At 52.2% G+C, this 21,207-nt stretch overlaps 1 protein-coding gene across 1 annotated transcript; it reads right to left on the reverse strand.

Annotated features, from left to right (window-relative positions):
- Positions 1-768: 768 nt before the first annotated feature.
- On the reverse strand, positions 769-19,830 carry LOC135978931 (maestro heat-like repeat-containing protein family member 7; the record flags this gene model as incomplete). The annotated part of the gene is made up of 11 exons (XM_065579632.1): positions 769-910; positions 1,018-1,181; positions 6,783-6,918; positions 7,290-7,444; positions 8,743-8,892; positions 10,024-10,130; positions 13,863-13,992; positions 15,160-15,264; positions 17,517-17,603; positions 18,226-18,349; positions 19,751-19,830. Coding segments are annotated over 11 exons (1,380 nt in total), but the record flags the coding sequence as incomplete, so codon positions are not given.
- Positions 19,831-21,207: the final 1,377 nt, after the last annotated feature.

Consider the following 21,207-nt stretch of genomic DNA (forward strand, 5'->3'; position numbering starts at 1 on the left):
GCTAAGAGTCACGTCTGACTGCGAAGTGGGGGTGCGTGCAGGATCCTCTGGCTTCCTCAGGACCCCACTTGGGGGGACTCGCTGTGGGAAGCGCACGGAGGGGCATATGCTGAATGCTCCAAGGAGAGACCCAGGAAGGTGAAGCCGTGTGAGCTTCTTGCCCTGAAGACAGTCTGCTCCGAGGGAGAGGAGGCTCCCCAAAGTCCTGACTGGCTTTGTGGGGAGCAGTTCCAGAGCATTGCCCAGGGACTCCGTGATAGGCTGCAAGAGAACTGCAGACAAAGAAGGGCGTCGGTGGGCTCGGTGGCCTTTCTCATGTGCCCAGATATTGGGTGATGAGAGACAGAAGGTGGGTTAGGGAATATCTTAGATTGGTCTAAGACAAGTGTTGGAGCTTTCTGTGTTAGCGTCTCTCTCTCACACACAGATGCTGGGCCAGCCAAAGATATTCCCTCCCCCACCTTGTCTCTCTCATGTGCTGGGCCTGACAGGGCTACACCAACGCTGCAGACAGACACGACGGAGGCTGTCTTTGCCCAGCCACGCCTGCCAGAGCCACGCAGGAAGCGGTTTACGCCAGGCAGCGCAGGGTGGAGAAGTAGCCGACTGACCCCTCGGCCAACGGCACAGAGGCTGTGGCCTCTTCCACGCAGGCGATTGGGAGCCGCGTCTCACCCAGCGGGGAAGGCGATGTGGCCGTGTCCTGGGCCCAGGGACGGGAGATGCTACTGCGGTCAGTTCTGGGCAGCAGCCCCAGGGACAAGACACTCACCGGGCAAGCACCAAGACGCCTTCGTGGTGCATGTCGGCGTTCACGAGCATGCCCCAGCCACCCTGCTTGTGGATGAACGTGGTCTGGTCCCTGTAGCCAGCACATTGGAGCAAGGCTTGCATGGCATCCACCGCACACCTGCATGCAGAGCGAGCCTCTTGTTACTGAGCAAGCCCAGGCCAGGCCCTGCCGCGTGCCTGCGGGCGACGGTTCAGAACCGAGGTGGGGTGTCGGGCTGGTGGTACCTGACAGGGCTGAGGGGTGCGGGCGTGTCCTCCTGGTTATGCATGGACAGCTCCACTATGTATGTGATCTGGAATAGCAGGGCGATGGAGAGCTGAGGGAAGAGCTCCTTCACCTGCTGCCTGCAGTTCTGCTCCTTGAAGATCTCGTACAGGGCTCTGGTGGCCTGCAGCCAAGAACAGGAGACAGATGTCACTGCAGGGCCTTCGCCCTTCCCACGCTCCCCCGAGGCACCTAGAGAGGAGGGGTGGGCTGGGGGCTAAGGCCTGGGATGCTGGATTCAATTCCTAGCCTGTGTGACCTTGGCTAGAACCACAGAAGGGACTTCGGCTCAGCGTTGCCATGCCTAGCTTCATGTGCCCTGCTGCCCAGTGGACTCACAGCCCTGAGTTAAGTGCCCAGGCTCCATATACGCTCCAGAGGGAGAGTCAGTTGGGCCAATTGTTAAAGAGGGTAAACGGGATGGCCTGGGTAATTTCAGGCCTGTCAGCCTGACATCGATCCCAGGCAAGATAATGGAGCGGCTGGTACAAGATTAAATTAATAAAGAATTAAAGAAGATAATTTAATTAATGCAAATCAACATGGGTGTATGGAAAATATTTCCAGCCAAGATAATTGCGATCTGTTTTTCGATGAGATTACAAGTTTGGTAGAGAAAGGAAATAGCATTGGCATAATGTATGTAGACTTCTGTAAGGCGCTTGAGTTGGCGCCGCACTCCAGTTTGATCGGAATCCTAGAAGGATACAAAAGTAACGTGGCACACATGAATTGGTTATAAACTGGCTGACAGGTCTCAAAATGTAATTGTAAACTGGGAATCAGCATTGCACTGGTGTGTTTCCAGTGTGGTCCCCGCAGGGATCGGGTCTTGGCCCTACGCGATTTAACATTTTTATCAATGACCTGGAAGAAAACATAAAATCATCACTGATAAAATTTGCAGCTGACACAAGAATTGGGTGAGTGGTAAATAATGAAGAGGACAAGTCACTGATACAGAGCGATCTGAATCGCTTGGTAAACTGGGGGGCAATCAAACAGTATGTGTTTTACTATGGCTCATTGTAAATGAATACATCTAGGAACAGGACGGGGGATTCTCTCCTGGGAAGCAGAGACTCTGAAAAGGGCCTGGGAGTCCTGGTGGATAATCAGCTGAACAGGAGCTCCCAGTGTGGCGCTGTGGCCAAAAGAGCTCATGTGATCCTGGGATAAATAAACAGAAGAATCTCGAGTGGGAGTATCTGGCACTGGTGTGACCCACTGCTGGGATCCTGGGTCCTGTTCCAGTGCCCACAATGCAAGAAGAATGTTGATAAATTGCAGAGGGTTCAGAGAAGAGTCGTGAGAATGATTAAAGGATTAGAAACCATGTCTTATAGTGATAGGGTGACCAGACAGCAAGTGTGAAAAATCAGGACGGGGGTTGGGGGGTAATAGGAGCCTATATAAGAAAAAGACCCTAAAATCAGGACTGTCCCTATAAAATCTGGTCACCCTACACAGTGAGAGACTCAAGAAGCTCGATCTATTCAGCTTAACAAAGAGAAGGTTGAGGGATGACTTGATTACTGTCTATAGGTATTTCCCTGGGGAACAAATATTTAGTAATTGGCTTTTCAGTCTAGCAGAGAAAGGTCTAACATGATCCAGTGGCTGGAAGTTGAAGGTAGACATTCAGATTGGAAATAAGGCATACACGTCACAGTGAGAGTAATTAATCATTGGAACAATTTACCCAGGGTGGTGATAGATTCTCCATCACTGACCATTTTTGAATCACGATGGGATGTTTTTCTTCAAAGACCTGCTCTAGGAATGATCTGGGGGCAGTTCTCTGGCCTGTGTCATGCAGGGGATCTGACTAGATGATCACAGAGGTCCCTTCTGGCCTTGAAATCTATGAAGCTAAGAGTGGGGAGCTGCCTAAACCAGCCAATAGGAAATGCTGAGGAGAGGGGTGTGGCCTAAGCCCCACCCCCAAAGGGAATTCGGTATCTATCTCTACTTGGGAACACTTAAATAGTCATTGGAGCAGAGTTTAGACCCCGGGTCTCCCAGTTGGGTGCCCTAACCACTCGGCTAGAGACAGTGGTGTAGTCCAAAATCGGAAGGTACTGGAATGCCACTAAAATATTGATTTTCATAAACATGAATTATACAAATTCACATTTTATTTGTCTACTGAATTTCTGGTACAGTAATACTTGGCTAAACCAGGCATGGCTGGAGACAGGCTGGCTGTCCAAAATAACAAGGTATTGGATTTTCTTTTTTTTAATTGTGTACACAGGGGTCGGCAACATTTGGCACGCGGCTCGCCAGGGTAAGCACCCTGGCAGGCCAGGCAAGTTTATTTACCTGCTGACGCAGCAGGTTCGGCCGATTGCGGCCCCCACTCGCTGCGGTTCGCCATCCCGGGCCAATGGGGGCGGCGAGAAACCGCGGCCAGCACATCCCTCGCCCGCGCCGCGTCAGCAGGTAAATAAACTGGCCTGGCCCGCCAGGGTGCTTACCCTGGCGAGCCGCGTGCCAAACGTTGCCGACCCCTGGTATACACGCGCGCACACACACACACACACACACACACACACACACACACCTATAGTAGCTATTCAATTCATTTTAACTGTTGAAATCATTATGCTGAAATGCCATTAATGTGTACACAACACACTATGTAAAAGATCTAAATCTAGACAGTACAGTGAGAAAAACCCAATGAATGCGTAGCACGTTTTCTTTTTACTTTAGCCTATAGGCTAATGAAAATACAAAATAAATCATGCTGCTGCACTATAGACATTACTCTATCTGGCGGAAATAATAAAAGTTTATTTTAAATTGAAACTAGCTAGTAGGTTACACAAGTAACACAAAATACATCAAGGCATAACAGGGGCTGAAGTAGCAAAGGCCTGCTGTAATGCATTTATCTAATTTCTACAAGTATTTCCACAAAGTGTCTTTCTCCATCTTGTAATTTATGTGTCTGTGAATCAGAGGGAGAACAAGGATGTCTGAGCCAAGTTCTGGCACAGCTGAGAGGATGCCACATGGAACATGAAGGGCCACGGAGCTTGCTAAACATGAGCAATGACATATGCGGAATAAGCCGCTTGCTACATTTGCCATTCACAATCATAGTCATGTGGCTAAATCCACGCTCACACTCAGCCGTGCTGCATGAAATCACACACGTGGAGCTGAACAGAGGTTTCAGCTGACCAGTATAGTCAAGAAAGTCACGCTAGGCATTGACTATTCCAAATCGGTTGCACAGCTGCCCTACCTCCTTTTCACTTTATCTAAGAATAATGGGTCACTACAAAAAGTAATTTTCCCTCTGCTGATACTCACACCTTCTTCTTGTTCTTTCTTGGTTTCAGGTGACCGGCAGTAAAGCGTATACAGTTTGTCAAAGAATTCCAAGTGATTTACAGCTCTTACTTCACTTAACGTTTCAGCAGCTGCCAAATCCAACCTGTGATTCACACACTACCTCGCTAGAACATTTGGGTACTTCTTCACAATACAGCTCGCTACGCCAGAGTTCTTCCGAAGCATAACACTAGCACCACCACTCGCAAATACTACAAGAGTAATTGTAATCAGAATTCGATTTATTGAGGCATTTCAGCTCACAATCTACAGTGCCTGAAGCCGTCTGACGTGGAAGTGCAATCAGATCAAGAAACATGAAGTGAGGATAATCATCCTTCAAAGTGTCACATTTTAAATAGATTCTAACTGTTGATTCATTGCTCAGAGTAGTTGATTCATCAACAGACATGGCTATCTTTCCGTCACTCTCCGGCATCTGAGCGCACATTCGTCATTTGCAAGGCTTTCGGTGCATTGCAGATGAGATAGGGTCTAGCATGTCTGTAGCACTGAATTGTGAACACAGACCGATACCAATATCTACACCATGCAGTATGTGGAATTCAGTTAAATCGGGACGATCCGAGTAGGGTCTGCCATGTTTAGCAATGTAATATGCCATTCGCTTTACCTGCACAGTTGTGTCAAGTTCTGATTTTGTCATGTTAACCACTTCATCTTCAAAAGTTGAGGTTTCTGCTTCTGTTGAAAGCTGTAAAGCTACCTGCAGTTGAATCTTTGTGTTCCTTTATCTTCATTGGCAGAGATGTTAATCTGGACTCTCAGCTAGGTCCATAAGGAGAAACAGAAAACTACCACCACCCTACTGCTATGGAGAGACCCTGATGAAACTTTGCTACCGTTAAGGCATCCAAGCTTACCATCATGGCAGGACAACCAAGGATAATCCCTCTTCTTCAGCATCCACTAACCAGAATTCATGCCAGCTGGTCTTTGGCTGTTGAAGGGTAATCTTCACAGTTCGTTCTCACTGCAATAGCCACCTCAGTGAACTCCATTACAGGAAGAGCTCTGTTTTTGTGTTTGTGTCTGCAGTCGAAGCACGGCTGCTACTGTCTTCGTCAGCACCTTTAGCCTTCTCAAAGAAGTAGTTAGGAAGAGAAGAATTTCCTAATGCTCTTTTCACTGCATCAGAGGACTGCTGGCTGTAACAGACAGTTGTGCCGGAGATGTGAATCATGTCATTTAGCTTGCCTACTATGTGCGTTCTGGCTCGATTACAATATTGTTGTCTGGTGTTGTTTCACATCTTTATTAATGACCTGGATGTAGATAGAGAGAGCAAACTGGTCAAGTTTGCAGATGACACAAAGCTAGGAGGAGTCACCAATACTTTAGAGGAAAGAGCTAAAATTACGAGGGATCATGGTAAATTGGAGGACCGGGCTATAGACAACAAAATGAAATTCACCAAAGACAAATGTGAGGTGCTACATTTAGAGAAGAAAAATCAAATGCACAGATACAGAATGGGGGATAACCAGCTTGGCCGTGGCACTTCTGAGAAGGATCTGGGAGCTGTGGTCGATCACAACCTCAGCATGAGTCAGCAATGCGATGCTGTTGCAAAAAAAGCAAATGCAATTTTAGGTTGCATTAACAGAGGTATAGCATGCAAGTTATGGGAGGCGATAGTACCGCTCTACTCAGCACTGGTTAGGCCTCAGCTGGAGGACAGTGTCCAGTTTTGGTCACCAATGTCTAGAAAGGATGTGGAGAAACTGTAATGGATCCAGAGGCGAGTAACAAAGATGATCAGAGGGACGGAACACAAGCCATACAAGCAAAGGCTGAAGGAACTGGCTATGTTTAGTTTGGAAAAGAGGAGATTAAGGGGGGACTTGATAACGGTCTTCAGATACTTGGAAGGCTGCCATAAAAAAAAGATGGAGAAAAGTTGTTCTCTCTTTCCACAGAGGGCAGGACAAGAGGCGATGGGGTCAAACTACAGCACAGCAGATGTAGATTAAACCTCAGGAAAAGCTTCCTAACGGTAAGAAGAGTAGGACGATGGGACAGACGCCTAGGGAGCTTGTGGAAACTCCTTCGCTGGAGGTTTTCAGAAGGAGGCTGGAGCCATCTGTCTGGGGTGGGTTAGACACAACAAGTCCTGCCTCGTGGCAGGGGGCTGGACGAGCTGACCCTGCGATCCCTTCTCACCCTGTGGTTCTAGGAGTGCTGCTGAATAGCACCAGGAGAGCGTTTCGGCGTGTTCCGGCTCGACTATAGCACTGGCTAGAGTCACGCTCTCTCTCTTCGGCCCAATGACTATACCCAGTGGGAGACTGAGAGACACCCTCAGGCAGTGATGGGGACACACGGCGCTCCTTCCCTTGCTTCAGGGGCTGATACTTACAGCCAAGGGGGCCTCTCTCTGAGAGACATGATGGTGGTGCAGCGGCTGTTCCCGCAGCGTGTTGAGCAGCTCCTTTAGGACCTTTTCTATGCTCTGGCAGTGGGATGCCAGCATCCGCCACATCTCCGCAGCAACGCTGCAAAGGGAGAGAGCCAACGGCACTTGGTCAGAGCCCCGCCAGCCTCCTGCACCACGCCCCCCCCGGCACCGGCACCCTGCTGGGACTCCTTGCACCAGCCAGCTCTTTGTTGCCCTCCCACTGCTGCTGGTGCAGGCTGCCTGGGGACCGGGTCTGAGTGTCAGCCCCAGGGGAGGCTGAGGGATGCCATACAGGGTTTTGCAGGCTGGCCTGTCTCCAGGGCAAGCCAGCCTGCAAAACCCTCCAGGAGAAGCAGCAGCTCTGCAGGGAGAAGGAGATCTCTGGAAGGTTCTGCACTCCCCTGTCCCTGGCAGCGGGACCAGTCCGGGGGACCCGGAGCGCAAGCGACGGCAGCCCCAGCCCCGTACCTGTCACATGACAGCGAGCAGCCCAGCAGGGTTCTGACCACCTCCTCGCTGTACTGGTTGCCCAGCATGAGAAGGGTCCTGAACAGCTCCTTCCGGGACAGCGGCTCGCTGATGGAGTCCAGGTTCTTGTAAATGCTCATCACAGCCTCCGACACCTGGAAGGGAAATGAGGAGATGGGGGCCTCGGCTTCCTCGCACTGCTATTGATCTGGGGTGCCAGGGACCTGCTGCACCTGAAAGCCATCTGCCCTCCCAGATCGTCTTTGCCAGCCCCAGACCTAGAGCACAGGACCAGTTCCCAGCCTATCGATTCATAGACTGCAAGGCCACAAGCGGCCATGGTGATCACCTAGACCAGGGGTCTCAAACTCAAATGACCACAAGGGCCACATGAGGACTAGTACATTGGCCCGAGGGCCGCATTACTGACACCTCCCCCCCGCCGCCCTCTGCCCCACCCCCACTCCACCCCTTCCATGAGGCCCCACCCCTGCCCCGCCTCTTCCCACCCCTTCCCTGCCCCCATTCCAACCCCTTCCCCGAAATCCCCACCCCAACTCCGCCCCCTCCCTGCCCCCAGGGGGTGCAGGAGGGGTGTGGGGTGTGGCAGGGGCTCAGGGCAGGGAGTTGGGGTGTGGGGTGCAGGAAGGGTGAGGGGTGCTGCAGGGAGTCAGGGCAGGGGATTGGGGTGCAAGAGGGGTGCAGCAGGGGGCTCAGGGCAGTGGATTGGGGTGCAGGAGGAGTGCAAGGTGCGTCAGGCGGCTCAGGGAAGGGGGTTGGGGTGCAGGAGGGGTGTGGGGTGCGACAGGGGCTCAGGGCAGGGGGTCAGGGTGCGGCGGGGGCTCAGGGCAGTGGGTTGGGGTGCAGGAGGGCTGTGGCAGGGGGTCAGGGTGCAGGATGCGGCAAGGGCCTCAGGGCAGGGCGTTCGGCTGCAGGAGGAGTTCGGGGGGCGGGCTCTGGCCTGCCCTGCCCCGCCCCCGCGCTGCTCCGGGATGTATGTATTGCTGTTGCTTCAGGCACCGCCCCCAGCATCTCCCATTGGCCGGGAATGGGGAAACGCGGGCAATGGGAGCTGCTGGGGGCGGTGCCTGAAGCAACATCAACACACACAGCAATGTGCCCCCTCTTCCCCATGTTCCGGCCGCTTCCCGGCACGGCGCGGGGGCAGGGCAGGCAGGCAGGGAGTCTGCCCTGCCCCAGTGCACATCGGGCCAGAGCCGCTCTAGGTAAACGCTGGGGGAGGGCAGGAGCGGGGGCTGCGAGGGGCTCGCGGGCTGCAGAAAATTACCTCGCGGGCCGCATGTGGCCCATGCGCCGTGTGTTTGAGACCCCTGACCTAGACTGACCCCCCCTCCCCCCCACATTGCACAAGCCAGAGACCTGCCCCCCAATAACACCTAGAGTCTCCCACGGATGGGCTCCCCCAGCAGGGTGTTCTCACTGCAGCTCTTACCCTCTCCAGCCTTGGGCCGGGGACCATCAGGATCTCATGCAGCATGTGCCTGGCCACCACCGAGTCATGGACGCTGGTATCTTTCATGCTATCAATAGCAGTGCAGAGGAAGTCCATGCGCTCGGATCCGTTGAAGTACTTCCCAAACATCTGAAACAAACCCGCCAGTGAAACCATTTTTGCTGCCCAGCGCGGTTCCAGTCAGTGGCCGAGCAGCCAGGACTGGCCCAGCCAGGAGTGCAGGCAAACCCCACTCTGCCGGGACAGGGCTGGGTTACTGCACCTGGGCAGCACAGTATCCAGTCAGCAATCAGGAACTGCCGTGCATGGCAGAGGCCAGCCGGGCAGTCCACGGGGGCACAATACTGCACAGCACGGATACACTCTCTAGTTCTCAGCAGGGGCTGGCACTGGTGCACAGATGCAATGATGCCTTTTGTTGCATTAATCTCTGGGGAAGCTCCCACCACGCCTGACAAGGAGCTGGGATCAGGTTTGGATGAGCCCCAGTGCATCTTGGGATGTGGCATGTAGGGAGGCATATTGGGCTGCATTAGTAGAAGCATTGCCAGCAGATTGAGGGAAGTGATTATTCCCCTCTATTCGGCACTGGTGAGTTCACATCCGGAGTATTGCATCCAGTTTTGGGCCCCCCACAAGAGAAAGGATGTGGACAAATCGGAGAGAGTCCAGCAGAGGGCAACGAAAATGATTAGGGGCCTGGGGCACATGACTTATGAGGAGAGACTGAGGGAACTAGGCTTATTTAGTCTGCAGAAGAGAAGAGTGAGGGGGGATTTGACAGCAGCCTTCAACTACCTGCAGGGGGTGGGGGGTTCCAAAGAGGATGGAGCTAGGCTGTTCTCAGTGGTGGCAGATGAGAGAACAAGGAGTAATGGTCTCAAGTTGCAGTGGGGAAGGTCTAGGTTGGATATTAGGAAAAATGATTTCACTAGGAGGGTGGGTGAAGCACTGGAATGGGTTATCTGGGGAGGTGGTGGAATCTCCATCCTTAGAGGTTTTTAAGGCCCGGCTTGACAAAGACCTGGCTGTGATGATTTAGTTGGGGTTGGTCCTGCTTTGAGCAGGGCGTTGGATTAGATGATCTCCTGAGGTCTATGATTCTATGAGGTAGAGTGGGCCATAGGCAGGGCTCTGACCCAGATGAATGGGCTCAGTCACACGCCTGGGTCTGTCCCTTCCCCCGACTCTTAGGGTGCTAATTTCTGACTCCTGATAACTCTGCGCACAACAATCCCGTGAAGCACTGACTGTACTTACCCATGTGATATCGCTGGTGTTGGTGAACAAGGTGTCCCAGGAGCCGTACAGGATTTGCTTGTCCTTGAGGAGCTGCCGATGCTCTTCACTGTTCGCCAGTGTCATAGCTATAAAGGGAAGGGTGTAACAGCTGACCTGTGTACAGTACTATAAAATCCCTCCTGGCCAGAGCCTCCAAAATCCTTTTCCCTGTAAAGGGTTAAGAAGCTCAGGTAACCTGGCTGGCATCTGACCCAAAGGACCAATAAGGGGACAAGATACTTTCAAATCTTGGCGGGGGGAAGGCTTTTGTTTGTGCTCTTTGTTTGGGAGTTCGTTCGCTCTTGGGACTGAGAGGGACCAGACATCAATCCAGGTTCTCCCCATCTTTCTAAACAAGTCTCTCATATTTCAAACTTGTAAGTAAAAAGCCAGGCAAGGCGTCTTAGTTTTACTTTGTTTTCTCAACTTGTAAATGTACCTTTTACTAGAGTGTTTATCTTTATTGCTATGCTTTGAACCTGAGGCTAGAGGGAGGTCCTCTGAGCTCTTTAAGTTTGATTACCCTGTAAAGTTATTTTCCATACTGATTTTACGGAGATGATTTTTACCTTTTTTCTTGAATTAAAAAGGTAATTAATTTCTTTTTAAGAACCTGATTGATTTTTCCTTGTTTTAAGATCCAAGGGGTTTGGATCTTGATCCACCAGGAGTTGGTGGGAGGAAGGAGGGGAATGGTTAATTTCTCCTTGTTTTAAGATCCAAGGGGTTTGGATCTGTATTCACCAGGGAATTGGTGAAGGTCTCTCAAGGCTATCCAGGGAAGGGAATTAGCTTTGGGATGGTGGCAGCGGACCAGACCTAAGCTGGTAGTTAAGCTTAGAAGTTTTCATGCAGGCCCCCACATTTGTACCCTAAAGTTCAGAGTGGGGAAGCAGCCTTGACAGCCACCATCATTGAGGCTGAGCCAGGGAGGGGAAACAGACAGCAGGCAATATAAATCAGATGTTCGGTTAGCAAACGGGAGTTTTGCAAGAAAGTTTAGAGAGGGTGTGTGAGAGACAAGTACATCTAACAACCATACTGTAAACTCAGGCCAATAACCCCCTCCCCAGAAACAAAACTAAACAAACTAACCCCCCTGGAAGAGTAAAAATAAACCAGGCAGAAGGGCAGCAGCAGCATGGGGCTCTCCAGTTGATTGCACTGAATGCAGCATGTATGATTACCAGCCCTATGGGCAGGTAGCATATGTGGGCATTTGGCCCAAGGAGCTACTGGCCCTCGGAGACCAGGAGGCCAGAGGGGCTGAACTGGTGGAGCCAAGGAAGGCAGCGAGGTACATAGAGGAGACTTTTAGGGACACAGTAGAGTGGTCCCACCCCCAGTCTGACAGCCTCTGTGCTGCTGAGGAGGGTGAAAGTTTCAGGGAAGGAGAACATCGAGCTAGAGCAGAGGGAGACGATCCCATAGTTGGGACCCACCTTCCAGATGAAGTCATGATGTCCTCTCAAATTGAGGTAGGAACCCCAGTTACAAAGAAAAGCCTGGTAATAATAATGGGGGATTCAATCAATAGACATATAAGCAGTTTGGTTTGTGATGGCTGGGAGAACCACATGGTAAATTGCCTGCCTGGTGCAAAGGTTGCAGCTCTCACGAGACATCCAGACAGACTTATGTGCCCTGTGGTATGTAACCTAGCATTTAAATCGGCCTCTGTATGAGATAGCTAATGTGACAGTGAATTTTAAAAAAGTCTCCAGATGTGATCCCTGGTAAGCCTGACTTCAGTACCAGGCAAATTGTTGAAACTATAGGAAAGAACAGAATTATCAGACACGTCGGTGAACACAATATGTTGGGGCAGAGTCAACATGGCTTTTGTAAAAGGAAATCATGCTTCACCAATCTACTAGAATTCTTTGAAGGGGTCAACAAGAATGTGGAGAAGGGTGATCCAGTAGATATAGTGTCCTTGGACTCCTTTGACATGGTCCCTCACCAAAGGCTCTTAACCAAAGGAAGCTGTCATGGATAAGAGGGAAGGTTCTCTCATGGGTCAGTGGTTAAAAGATAGGAAGCAAAGGACAGGAATAAATGGTCAGTTTTCGCAGTGGAGAGAGGTAAATAGCAGGGTCCCCCCCAAGGATCTGTGTTGAGACCAGTGTAGTTCAACATAGTCATAAATGATCCAGAAAAAGGGGTAACCAGTGAGGTGGCAAAATTTGCAGATGATACAAAATGACTCAAGATCGTTAAATCCAAAGCAGACTGCGAAGAGCTACAAAGGGATGTCACAAAACTGGGGGACTGGACAACAAAATGGCAGATGAAATTCAATGTTGATAAATGCAAAGTAATGCACATTGGAAATCATAATCCCAACTATATATACAAAATTATGGGGTTTAAATTACCACTCAAGAAAGGTTTCAGAGTAGCAGCCGTGTTAGTCTGTATCCGCAAAAAGAAGAACAGGAGTACTTGTGGCACCTTAGAGACTAACAAATTTATTAGAGCATAAGCTTTTGTGGACTACAGCCCACTTCTTCGGATGCAGAAAGAGATTTTGGAGTCATCGTAAATAGTTCTCTGAAAACATCCACTCAACGTGCAGTGGCAGTTAAAAAAGCAAACAGAATGTTGGGAACCATTAGGAAAGGGATAGATAATAAAACAGAAAAATATCATAATGTCTCTATATAAATCCATGGTGCGCCCACACCTTGAATACTGCGTGCAGTTCTGGTCGCCCCATCTCAAAACAGATATACCAGAACTGTAAAAGGTGCAGAGAAGGGCGACAAAAATGATTAGGGGGATGGAACAGCTTCCATATGAGGAAGGATGAAAAAGACTGGGGGCAAGTCTACACTTCAAACACTGTATCGCCTGTCGGAGAATAACAGAGTTCTCACTCTTTTGGTTGGGTACAGCACACGCCGTAGCTGCACTGGCGCTGTAGCATTTAAGTGAAGATGTTCCTATGCCAACAAGCTCTTAATCCACCTCCCGGAGAGGCGCTAGCTAGGTCAGTGGGAGAGGTGCTCCTGCGACAGGGGTGTGGATTTTTCACACCCCTGAGCAATGTCGTTATAACAATATAGGTCTGTAGTATAGACCTGGGACCATTTAGTTTAGATAAGAGATGACTAACGGGGGATATGATAGAGGTCTATAAAATCATGACTGGTGTGAAGAAAGTGAATAGGAAAGTGTTATTTACCCCTGCACATAACACGAGAACTACGGGTCACTTTATGAAATGAATAGGCAGCAAGTTAAAAACGAACAGAAGAAGGTATCTCTGCACACAATGCACAGGCAACCTGTGGAAATTGTTGCCGTGGGATGTTGTGAAGGCTAAAAGTATAATTGGGTTCAAGATAATCAGGGCATGCAAACCCATACTCTGCATGTCCCTAAACCTCTGACTACCAGAAGCTGGGACTAGATGTCAGGGGATGGATCACTCAAAATTTCCCTGTTCAGTTCATTCCCTCTGAAGCATGAGGTACTGGCCACTATCAGAAGACACAATACTGGGCTAGATGAACCATTGGTCTGAGTCAGTATGTCCATTCTTATGTGAGTTATGAAGAGTAGCATATAGATAGGGGAAGCTAAAGACATCAGGGGAAACTCCATGGCTTGCAGGACTAAGGATAATAAGGAGGTTTTTTTAAAAAAGTGATTTAGGAACAAAAGAAATCTTAGCAGTGGTGTAGGCTCATTACTAGATGGAGACTCTTTAAAAGGTTGCAGAAAAGGCAGAAGTGTTCAAGAAATATGTTTTCCATGTTTGGAAACCCCATGTTAGTGTATTTAGGAAGGACAAGGGTCTCCATGGCTCTTACATTTTAGCTGCAGCATGAAGGAGTAGAGGTGGTAAAATGCCTCCATAGACGATCGGCAGATCTCCTGCTCCGGATGGCACAGAGTGACACACGCCACCAGCTGGCCCAGGACTCTGAACTCCTCCGCTTCCTGATGGAGAGAGGGCGCAAAGGGAGTCACTCGCCCCTGCAGGCCTAGCGCAGCGTGTCCCCCTGGCATTGCCCTAGCAATGGGTTAGAACTGGGGGAGGCAGAGCCCAGTGCAGAGAGACTGGGGACAAGGAGAGCAGGAGGAGCCGTGGGGCCCATCATGAGGAAAGCTCAGCAGGGATGGGGAAATCTGGTCAGCAAAGTCAGCAAACCTTGCTCCCGAGTGGGGACCCGGGTAACGAAAGAACTATCGTCCAGCCTCCATCTCAAGGGCAAGCGCCTAATCCCAGCCCCTTCTCCCACCCCCCACCCTCCATTGACCTCAGGCCCAGGAGCTTGGGGTCACCTTGGACTCCTCTGCTCTGCATCCCGCCTCTCTCACTCCATCCTGGAGTTCCCCAGAGTCCTCCCTTCCTGCGCCATCCCCAGCCTGCCGGCTCTCTCCCGCCGGCTCTCTACTGCAGCCTTGTCCTCTCATCTCCCCCTCCTGCCAGACCTTCCCTTGCCCCTCCTGCAGCACCTGCGCTGGCTCCCTGCTCTTCCCCACCTCGCACCAAACCCCTTGCCCTCCTCTCCAGGGGTCTGCACAGCCTCCCCACACCCACTCCCCAGTGCTCTGGCTCCTTTGGTCCCTCCCATCCCTTTCGGTGTGTCCCCTCCCACCTCCCTCCTTCTGTTCAGCCTCTGGGGGCACATCATCCAAACGCCCCCCTCCAGCTGCCGAAGGGGAGGCCTTGACACAGGGGGGATGGAGCAGCTGGAGCAGCTAAATGGCCCTGAGCACCCAGAGCAGGGGGCGTTCTTCTGGCAGCCTGGCAGGAGCTGATGCCAAAGCATCCCACAGGCAACTGACAAAGGGGGTGAACAGACACCTGGGTTCAGAGGCTGCTCTCAGGGCCATCCTGTGTAAATGCACTGACCCTGTGGAGCAGACTTTGGTGCTAGGGGAACAGCGGGGAGAGTCCTTGGAGACAGAATTATGGGGCTCGACCCAAAGCCCACTGGAGTCAGAGGACAGACCCATCGACATCAGTGCTCGGTAGATTGGACTCCTACCGAGGATCTTGCTGAGTCACTATTCTAGGCCCGGGTTTTCCCTGCCAGGGAGCGCTGCACCGCGAGGCTGCTCAGTGCAGTTAGGAGGCGGCCAGGGTCACAGGCTGCTCACCTTGCATTCAAGTTGACAAGCCATGAATTTCATCAGGCAGGTGATCCTTTCCACTGCCCTCAGCCGCCCATGCACCTCCTTGGATGCGGTCCAGGGGAGCAGGGCCTGAGAGAAACAAATTGGGACAAATTGCTGAGGAGAAGTACCAAAAAATAGCACAAGCACATAGGGAGAAGATCAGAAAGCTGAAGGCAAAAATGAGTTCTAACTGGCAAGGGACATAAAAGACAATCAGAAGCAGCTCTATAAATGCATTCGGAGCAAGAGAAAGACAAAGGAAAGTGAGGGGCCACTACTCAGCAGGGAAGGAGAGCAAATAATGGATAACACAGACAAAGCCAAGGTGTTTAATGCCTTTTTTGCTTCAGTTTTCACTAAAAAGGTTAATGGCAACTAGATGCTTAACACAATATTAACAACGAGGGGGAAGGAATACAGGCCAGACTCGGGAGAGAACAGGTAAAAGACAATTTAGGACAGTTAGATGAATTCAAGCTGGCAGAGCCACATGATATTCACCCTAGATGGAGCTAGGCAAAGCAATCTCTGAACCGTTAGGAGGGCTGAGGTCCCAGAGGACTGGAGAAGGGCAGACACAGAACCTATCTTCAAAAAGGGGAACGAGGAGGCCTCAAGGAATTATAGACCTGTCAGCCTAACTTTGGTACCCAGAAAGATACTGAACAACTTATTAAACAGTTTGTAAGAACCCAGAGGAGATAATAGGGTGATAAGGAAGAGCACCATGGATTTGTCCAGAACAAACCATGCCAAACAAAGCTAATTTCCTTCTTTGACAGGGTTACTTGCCTAGTGGATGGAAGGAGGCAGTATATGATGATGTATATGAAGTTTAGTAAGGCTTTTGACACAGTTCCACAAGACATTCTCAGAAGCCAACTAAGCCAGTATGATCCAGATGAGATTACTATAAAGTGGGTGCACAACTGATGGAAAGACCATACTCAAAGAGGAGTTATCACTGACTCGCTGGCAAAGTGGAAGGGTGTCTCAAGTGGGGTTCCCCAGGGGTGTGCCTGGGTCCAGTACTAGTCAATATTTTCATTAAGAACTTGGTTAACGGAGAGGAGAGTATGCTTGTAAAGTTTGCAGATGACACCAAACTGGGAAGGGTTGCAAGCACTTTGGAGGACAGATTAGAATTCAAAATGAGCTTGCTAAATTGGAGAGTTGGTCTCAAGTCAACAAGATGAAATTCAGTCAAAACAAATGTGACGTAACGCACTTAGGAAGGAAAAATCAAATGCATAAAAACAAAGTGAGGGATAACTGGCTAGGTGGCAGTACTGCAGAAAAGGATCTGGGGGTTATCATGGGTCTCACACTGAATAGGAATCAACAGTGTGATGCTGTTGTGAAAAAGGGAAATGTCATTCTGAGGTGTATTAGCTTGTAGCACTGTGTCCAGTTCTGGGCACCACGCTTTAAGAAAGATGTGAACAAACTGGGGCCAGTCCAGAGGACAGCGACAAAAGTGCTCAGCGGTTTAGAAAACCTGACCTGTGAAGAAAGGTTGAACAAACTGGGCATTTTCGTCTTGAGAAGACGGAGGGGGCACCTGGTAACAGTCTTCAAATACGTTAAGGGCTGTTATACAGAGGATGGTGACAAATTATTCTCCATGTCCCCTGAAGGTAGGACAAGAAGTAATGGGCTTAATCTGCAGCAAGGGAGATTTAGGTTAAATATTAGGAAAAAGTCTAAGGGTGGCTAAGCACTGGAACAGGTGACCTAGGGAAGTGGTGGACTCCCCATCACGGAGGTTTTAAAAAACAGGCTGGACAAACACTCATCAGGGACGGTCTAGGAATGCTTGGCCCTGCCTCAGTGCAGGGGGTGGAGTAGATGACCTCTTGAGATCCCTTCCAGCCCTGCACTTCTGTGTTCCCTCTTCCCAGGCTCTGGAATCGAGGAGACCGAATCTCTGTCAAGGACATTTCCCTCTTTTTGGAGCACAAACCACCCACAGAATCTACTTCCTGTGGCCCCAGAACTAGAACGTTGGGGGAATCTCGCTCTGGGCTCTGGCCAGGTTGGTGGGGCCCATGGTGAACACAAATGAATGCCAGGGTCAGATGGGGGCTCAGTGGAAAACACGACAGATCCTGCACTCCTCCACCCCCACCCCATGCAGACGTTTTTCAGATATAGCGGGGGCACTTGGCCCTCCAGCCCAAGAACCTTTGTATAGAACGTACTTTGAGGAGCCAAAGGCACCAGGGGGGGAGGGGAAGAGGAGGGGGAGTGTCCCATGCTTGTGATTAAATGGAGTCTTGGTCCCTGAGCCCCACCCCAGCTACAGGACTAGTCCCCTTCCTGCCCCCACGCCTCCAGACCTCCAAGATCTTCTCCACCACCAGAAGTCTGGGCTCCTGATTCTCACACGCCAAGGCCTTCAGCATCTGATCCATGGCTCTCAGAGTCTGTGTGCAGAGCAGAGGAGACACCAGAGCAAGTGGCGTTACCCAGCCAGGAGATGAACCAAGGCCCTGGCATGTGACACCCCCCAGGCCACGGCAGCACCTGGTATTCCAGCTCACCCACTCACTTGTACCCACAGGGGACCTACTGCAAACTCCTGGCAACAGGACACCACCTGCCTTTGCTGTCCCCAGAAAGGCCACTGCATGGAGTCTAACCCACTGGAAGAGTCAGAAAGGACTGCACATTTGGAGGGGAGATTTCCAGCCAAGCTTCGGTTCCTCTGGCCTGTGTGCGTCTGAAGCAGCCAATCACAGGCCTGTGCCCCCCGCCACGCACTGGGGATGAATGTGCTTGTGAAGGGAGTGTCTGTTCCCCACTAATTGTCGGTGCATGTGAAGGAGAAATGCCTACTACTGCTACCCTATGAGGGAGTTACTCCTTTATCTGCAGTGGTGGGGCCTGTGCTTTGGTGCTGCAGGTCCTGAGCTGAAGTCCTGCCGAGGAGCTGTGATTATTATACTCATGTGCCAGTGCCAGGTTACCCGGGGGACAGGTACACGAGAGACCGGCAGGATTCCCACTTGGTTTCGGGTGGCTCTGCGTGGCCGGTTTGGGGCTTACCTTGGTGTAGAGAGCAGCCTCCTCGCCCTGCATGGTCTCTGCTGGAGGCAGGGAGAAGACGCTGGAGAAGCAGGCTGTGAGCAGGCTGGATCGTTCCAGGTCCTGCAGCGGTGGCTTCACTCTGCTAAGAGAAGAAACACGTGCGGATTGGAGGGCTGAGGCGGGACTGACGCGCTAATGTTGGCGTCAGGCTCCCAGGACATGGAAACACCTGAGGGGGCTCCAACTGGTGGGTGGCAGACGAGAACAGGTCAGGGGGCGGTGGAGGGAGCTGGTGCTGCCTTCTCTCATACCAACAGGCAGGGAATTAGTGCAGTCTGCAGCTGTCTGCTGTGACCCCACCAGGACTCACCAGCTGGGGCAGAGATCGCTGCGCTTCACCGAGAAATGACATCCCACAAACGGCACGGACGGGAGACTAGAGCCTGCTGGCACCAAAGTGCCTCTGAACCAAGTGGCCACAGTGCAAAGGAGCCTGCCAGTCCTGTCCCGCTGGGGGCAAAGAGACTCTTCCACCACAGCTGTCTGCACTGCGGCTGCACAGTCCGGGCCAGCAGAGAGATGCTGCATCAGCCCGCAGCAGGGCAGAATCCAGGCAGGGATCCAAGCCCTGCCCCTTGCCCAGGGCTCTCAGCCTGCTGGACAGGGCACCCAGCTGTGTGCAGGGGGGGAGGAAGGTGGAGACAGCCCAGACAGCATTAACCTCTTCACCCCCACTGCCAGAGCATGGCCCCAGCACATGCAATGAGGTACCAGGTGACTACTTGCCCCCTGCAGGACAGAGCCACGCCCCTCGTGGCAGGTGGCAGCTACGCCCACTGCTGACGCAAATCACCCCCCTCCGCCCCAGCAGAGACAGGATCGTGGCCAATGCCGTCCCCTGCCCCGCTGTCAGGAAGCCAGTGCCCAGTGGGGAGAGCCGCTCCAGCGCCTGCCCTGCCTCCCCCTCCCATTCCTGGGGAACCTATTGAGCCAACAGCGAGAGCCCAGCTCCAGCCCGCAGCATCTGCCACCTCCGGACGCCTGATGGGCAGGCTTCTGGGAAGCTCAGAGCAGGGCACCAGCGGCGCTGAGAGAGAGCCCCCCATGGCACAGGCAGTGCCACGGGCCAGGGCTCAGCCTGCCCAACTTCTCAGCCACAGGGGGTCGCTGAGCTGCCGTGTGACGCAGCTGGCACAGCTGGCAGTGACTTCGGTTGCTCCGCTCCAGCAGCACCCAACTGCCCCTCTCCCCCCAGAGCCATCTCCTGCGGGGTCCCAGAGGGGACCAGTCCTAACCCCCTCACTCCCTCCCCCACATCTTCCTAAGGCCACGTGGAGAGGTCGCCAGGCACCGAAGAATCCTCCACCATCTACCCACTGGTGCCAGCCCACATGCACCAGCACCATCACCTGCTGCCACGTGCCCGGCGGAATCAGAAGATGGGGGAGGAGCAGAGGGGGGAATGCCCTGGAGAACTGGCCATGCCAAGAGGCTGGCGTGTCTGGCTGCACACAGCACTGGCTGGGCCGGGCAGGCTGGGTACCTCATCTCCATGATGGTGAGCATCGCTTGCTGACGCACCATGTCGGTCAGGGAGTCGACGGACTCGTGCTGAAGCATCTCCTGGGGAGACAATGTGGGGAAATGCCAGCCAGGCTCCAAGCTCCTTCAAGGCTCCGACTGGGGAGCAAAGCGCAGGGCCTGTAACATGTGGGCTCGGCAGCCATGTCGTCCTACTGCGGACTTGATGGTGTGCAGGGCTCCAGCCGGGGAGCGCAGTGCAGGGCCTGTGGTCAGTGCCCCAGTGTCACGCGCCAGTGCACTGAAAGGCTCCATCAGCATTAGCACCCAGGGACACCACCTGAGATCAGGCCCCCTTGTGCCCGGTGCTGCACACACACAGTGAGAGCCAGTCCCTGCCCCAGAGAACTCACGAGCTAACTAGAAGAGACAAGGCATGGAAGGGAAACTGAGGCACAGAGGGGGAAGTGACTTGCCCAAAGTCTTACTGCAGAACTGGGAGTAGAACCCAGGTGTGCTGAGCCCCAGCCCACTGGACCACCCACCACCCCACGCTGTCCCACGTTCAGGGAAGGGAGGTGAGCTCTGGAAAGCTTTCTGCAGTGCTGGAGAGCAAAGACTTGCCAAATCTACAGAGCAGATTTGTTGCTAGTTCCCTAGTGGGCACTGACTGCAGAGTGTTGGGGCTCTGGGCAGGGAGACTGGCGTATACAGAGCGACCCGGTGACTTGGGAAGCTGGGTGCAAGGGAACAATCTACATTTCCATACAGTTCTATGTTTAGGAACAAAGAATGCAGGCCACACTCACAGCATGGGGGGCTCTAACCTGGGAAGCGGTGACTCTGGAAAAGACTTGGCAGTCAGGGTAATCAGCTGCCCATGAGCGCCCAGAGCGACGCTGGGGTCAAAAGGGCTAATGCCATCCTGGGATGTAGAAACAGGGTAAACTCCAGTTGTTAGACAGGTTAATTTCCCTCTGTATTTGGCACTGGTGCGACCGCTGCTGGGATCCTGTGTCCAGGTCCGGTGCCCACAATTCAAGGAGAATGTTGATAAATTGGAGAGGGGTCAGAGAAGAGCCACAAGAGTGATTGGAGGATTGGGAAACATGCCTGACAGTGAGAGACTCAAGGAGCTCAATTAGTTCAGCTGAACGAAGGGAAGGTTACAGGGTGACTTGATGACAGTCTGTAAGTACCTACACGGGGAGCAAATATTTGATAATGGGCTCTTCAGTCTAACAGACAAACGTCTAACACGATCCAATGATTGGCAGCTCAAGTTAGACAAATCTGCAGAGATCTCCAGGCCAATCACTAAACCCGCCAGGTAACACAGCCCCAGTGTGTGGAGGGGGCAGTTACGGGACAAGGAACAGGGAGTCTTAGGTAGGGGGTGGGGTTCTGGAGGGCAGTTAGGAGCAGGGGTCCCAGGAGGGGGCAGTCAGGGGACAAGGAGCAGGGGGGTGGGGACTGGGA

Source organism: Chrysemys picta, unplaced genomic scaffold (assembly GCF_011386835.1).
Source record: "Chrysemys picta bellii isolate R12L10 unplaced genomic scaffold, ASM1138683v2 scaf547, whole genome shotgun sequence".
NCBI lineage: Eukaryota > Metazoa > Chordata > Testudines > Emydidae > Chrysemys > Chrysemys picta.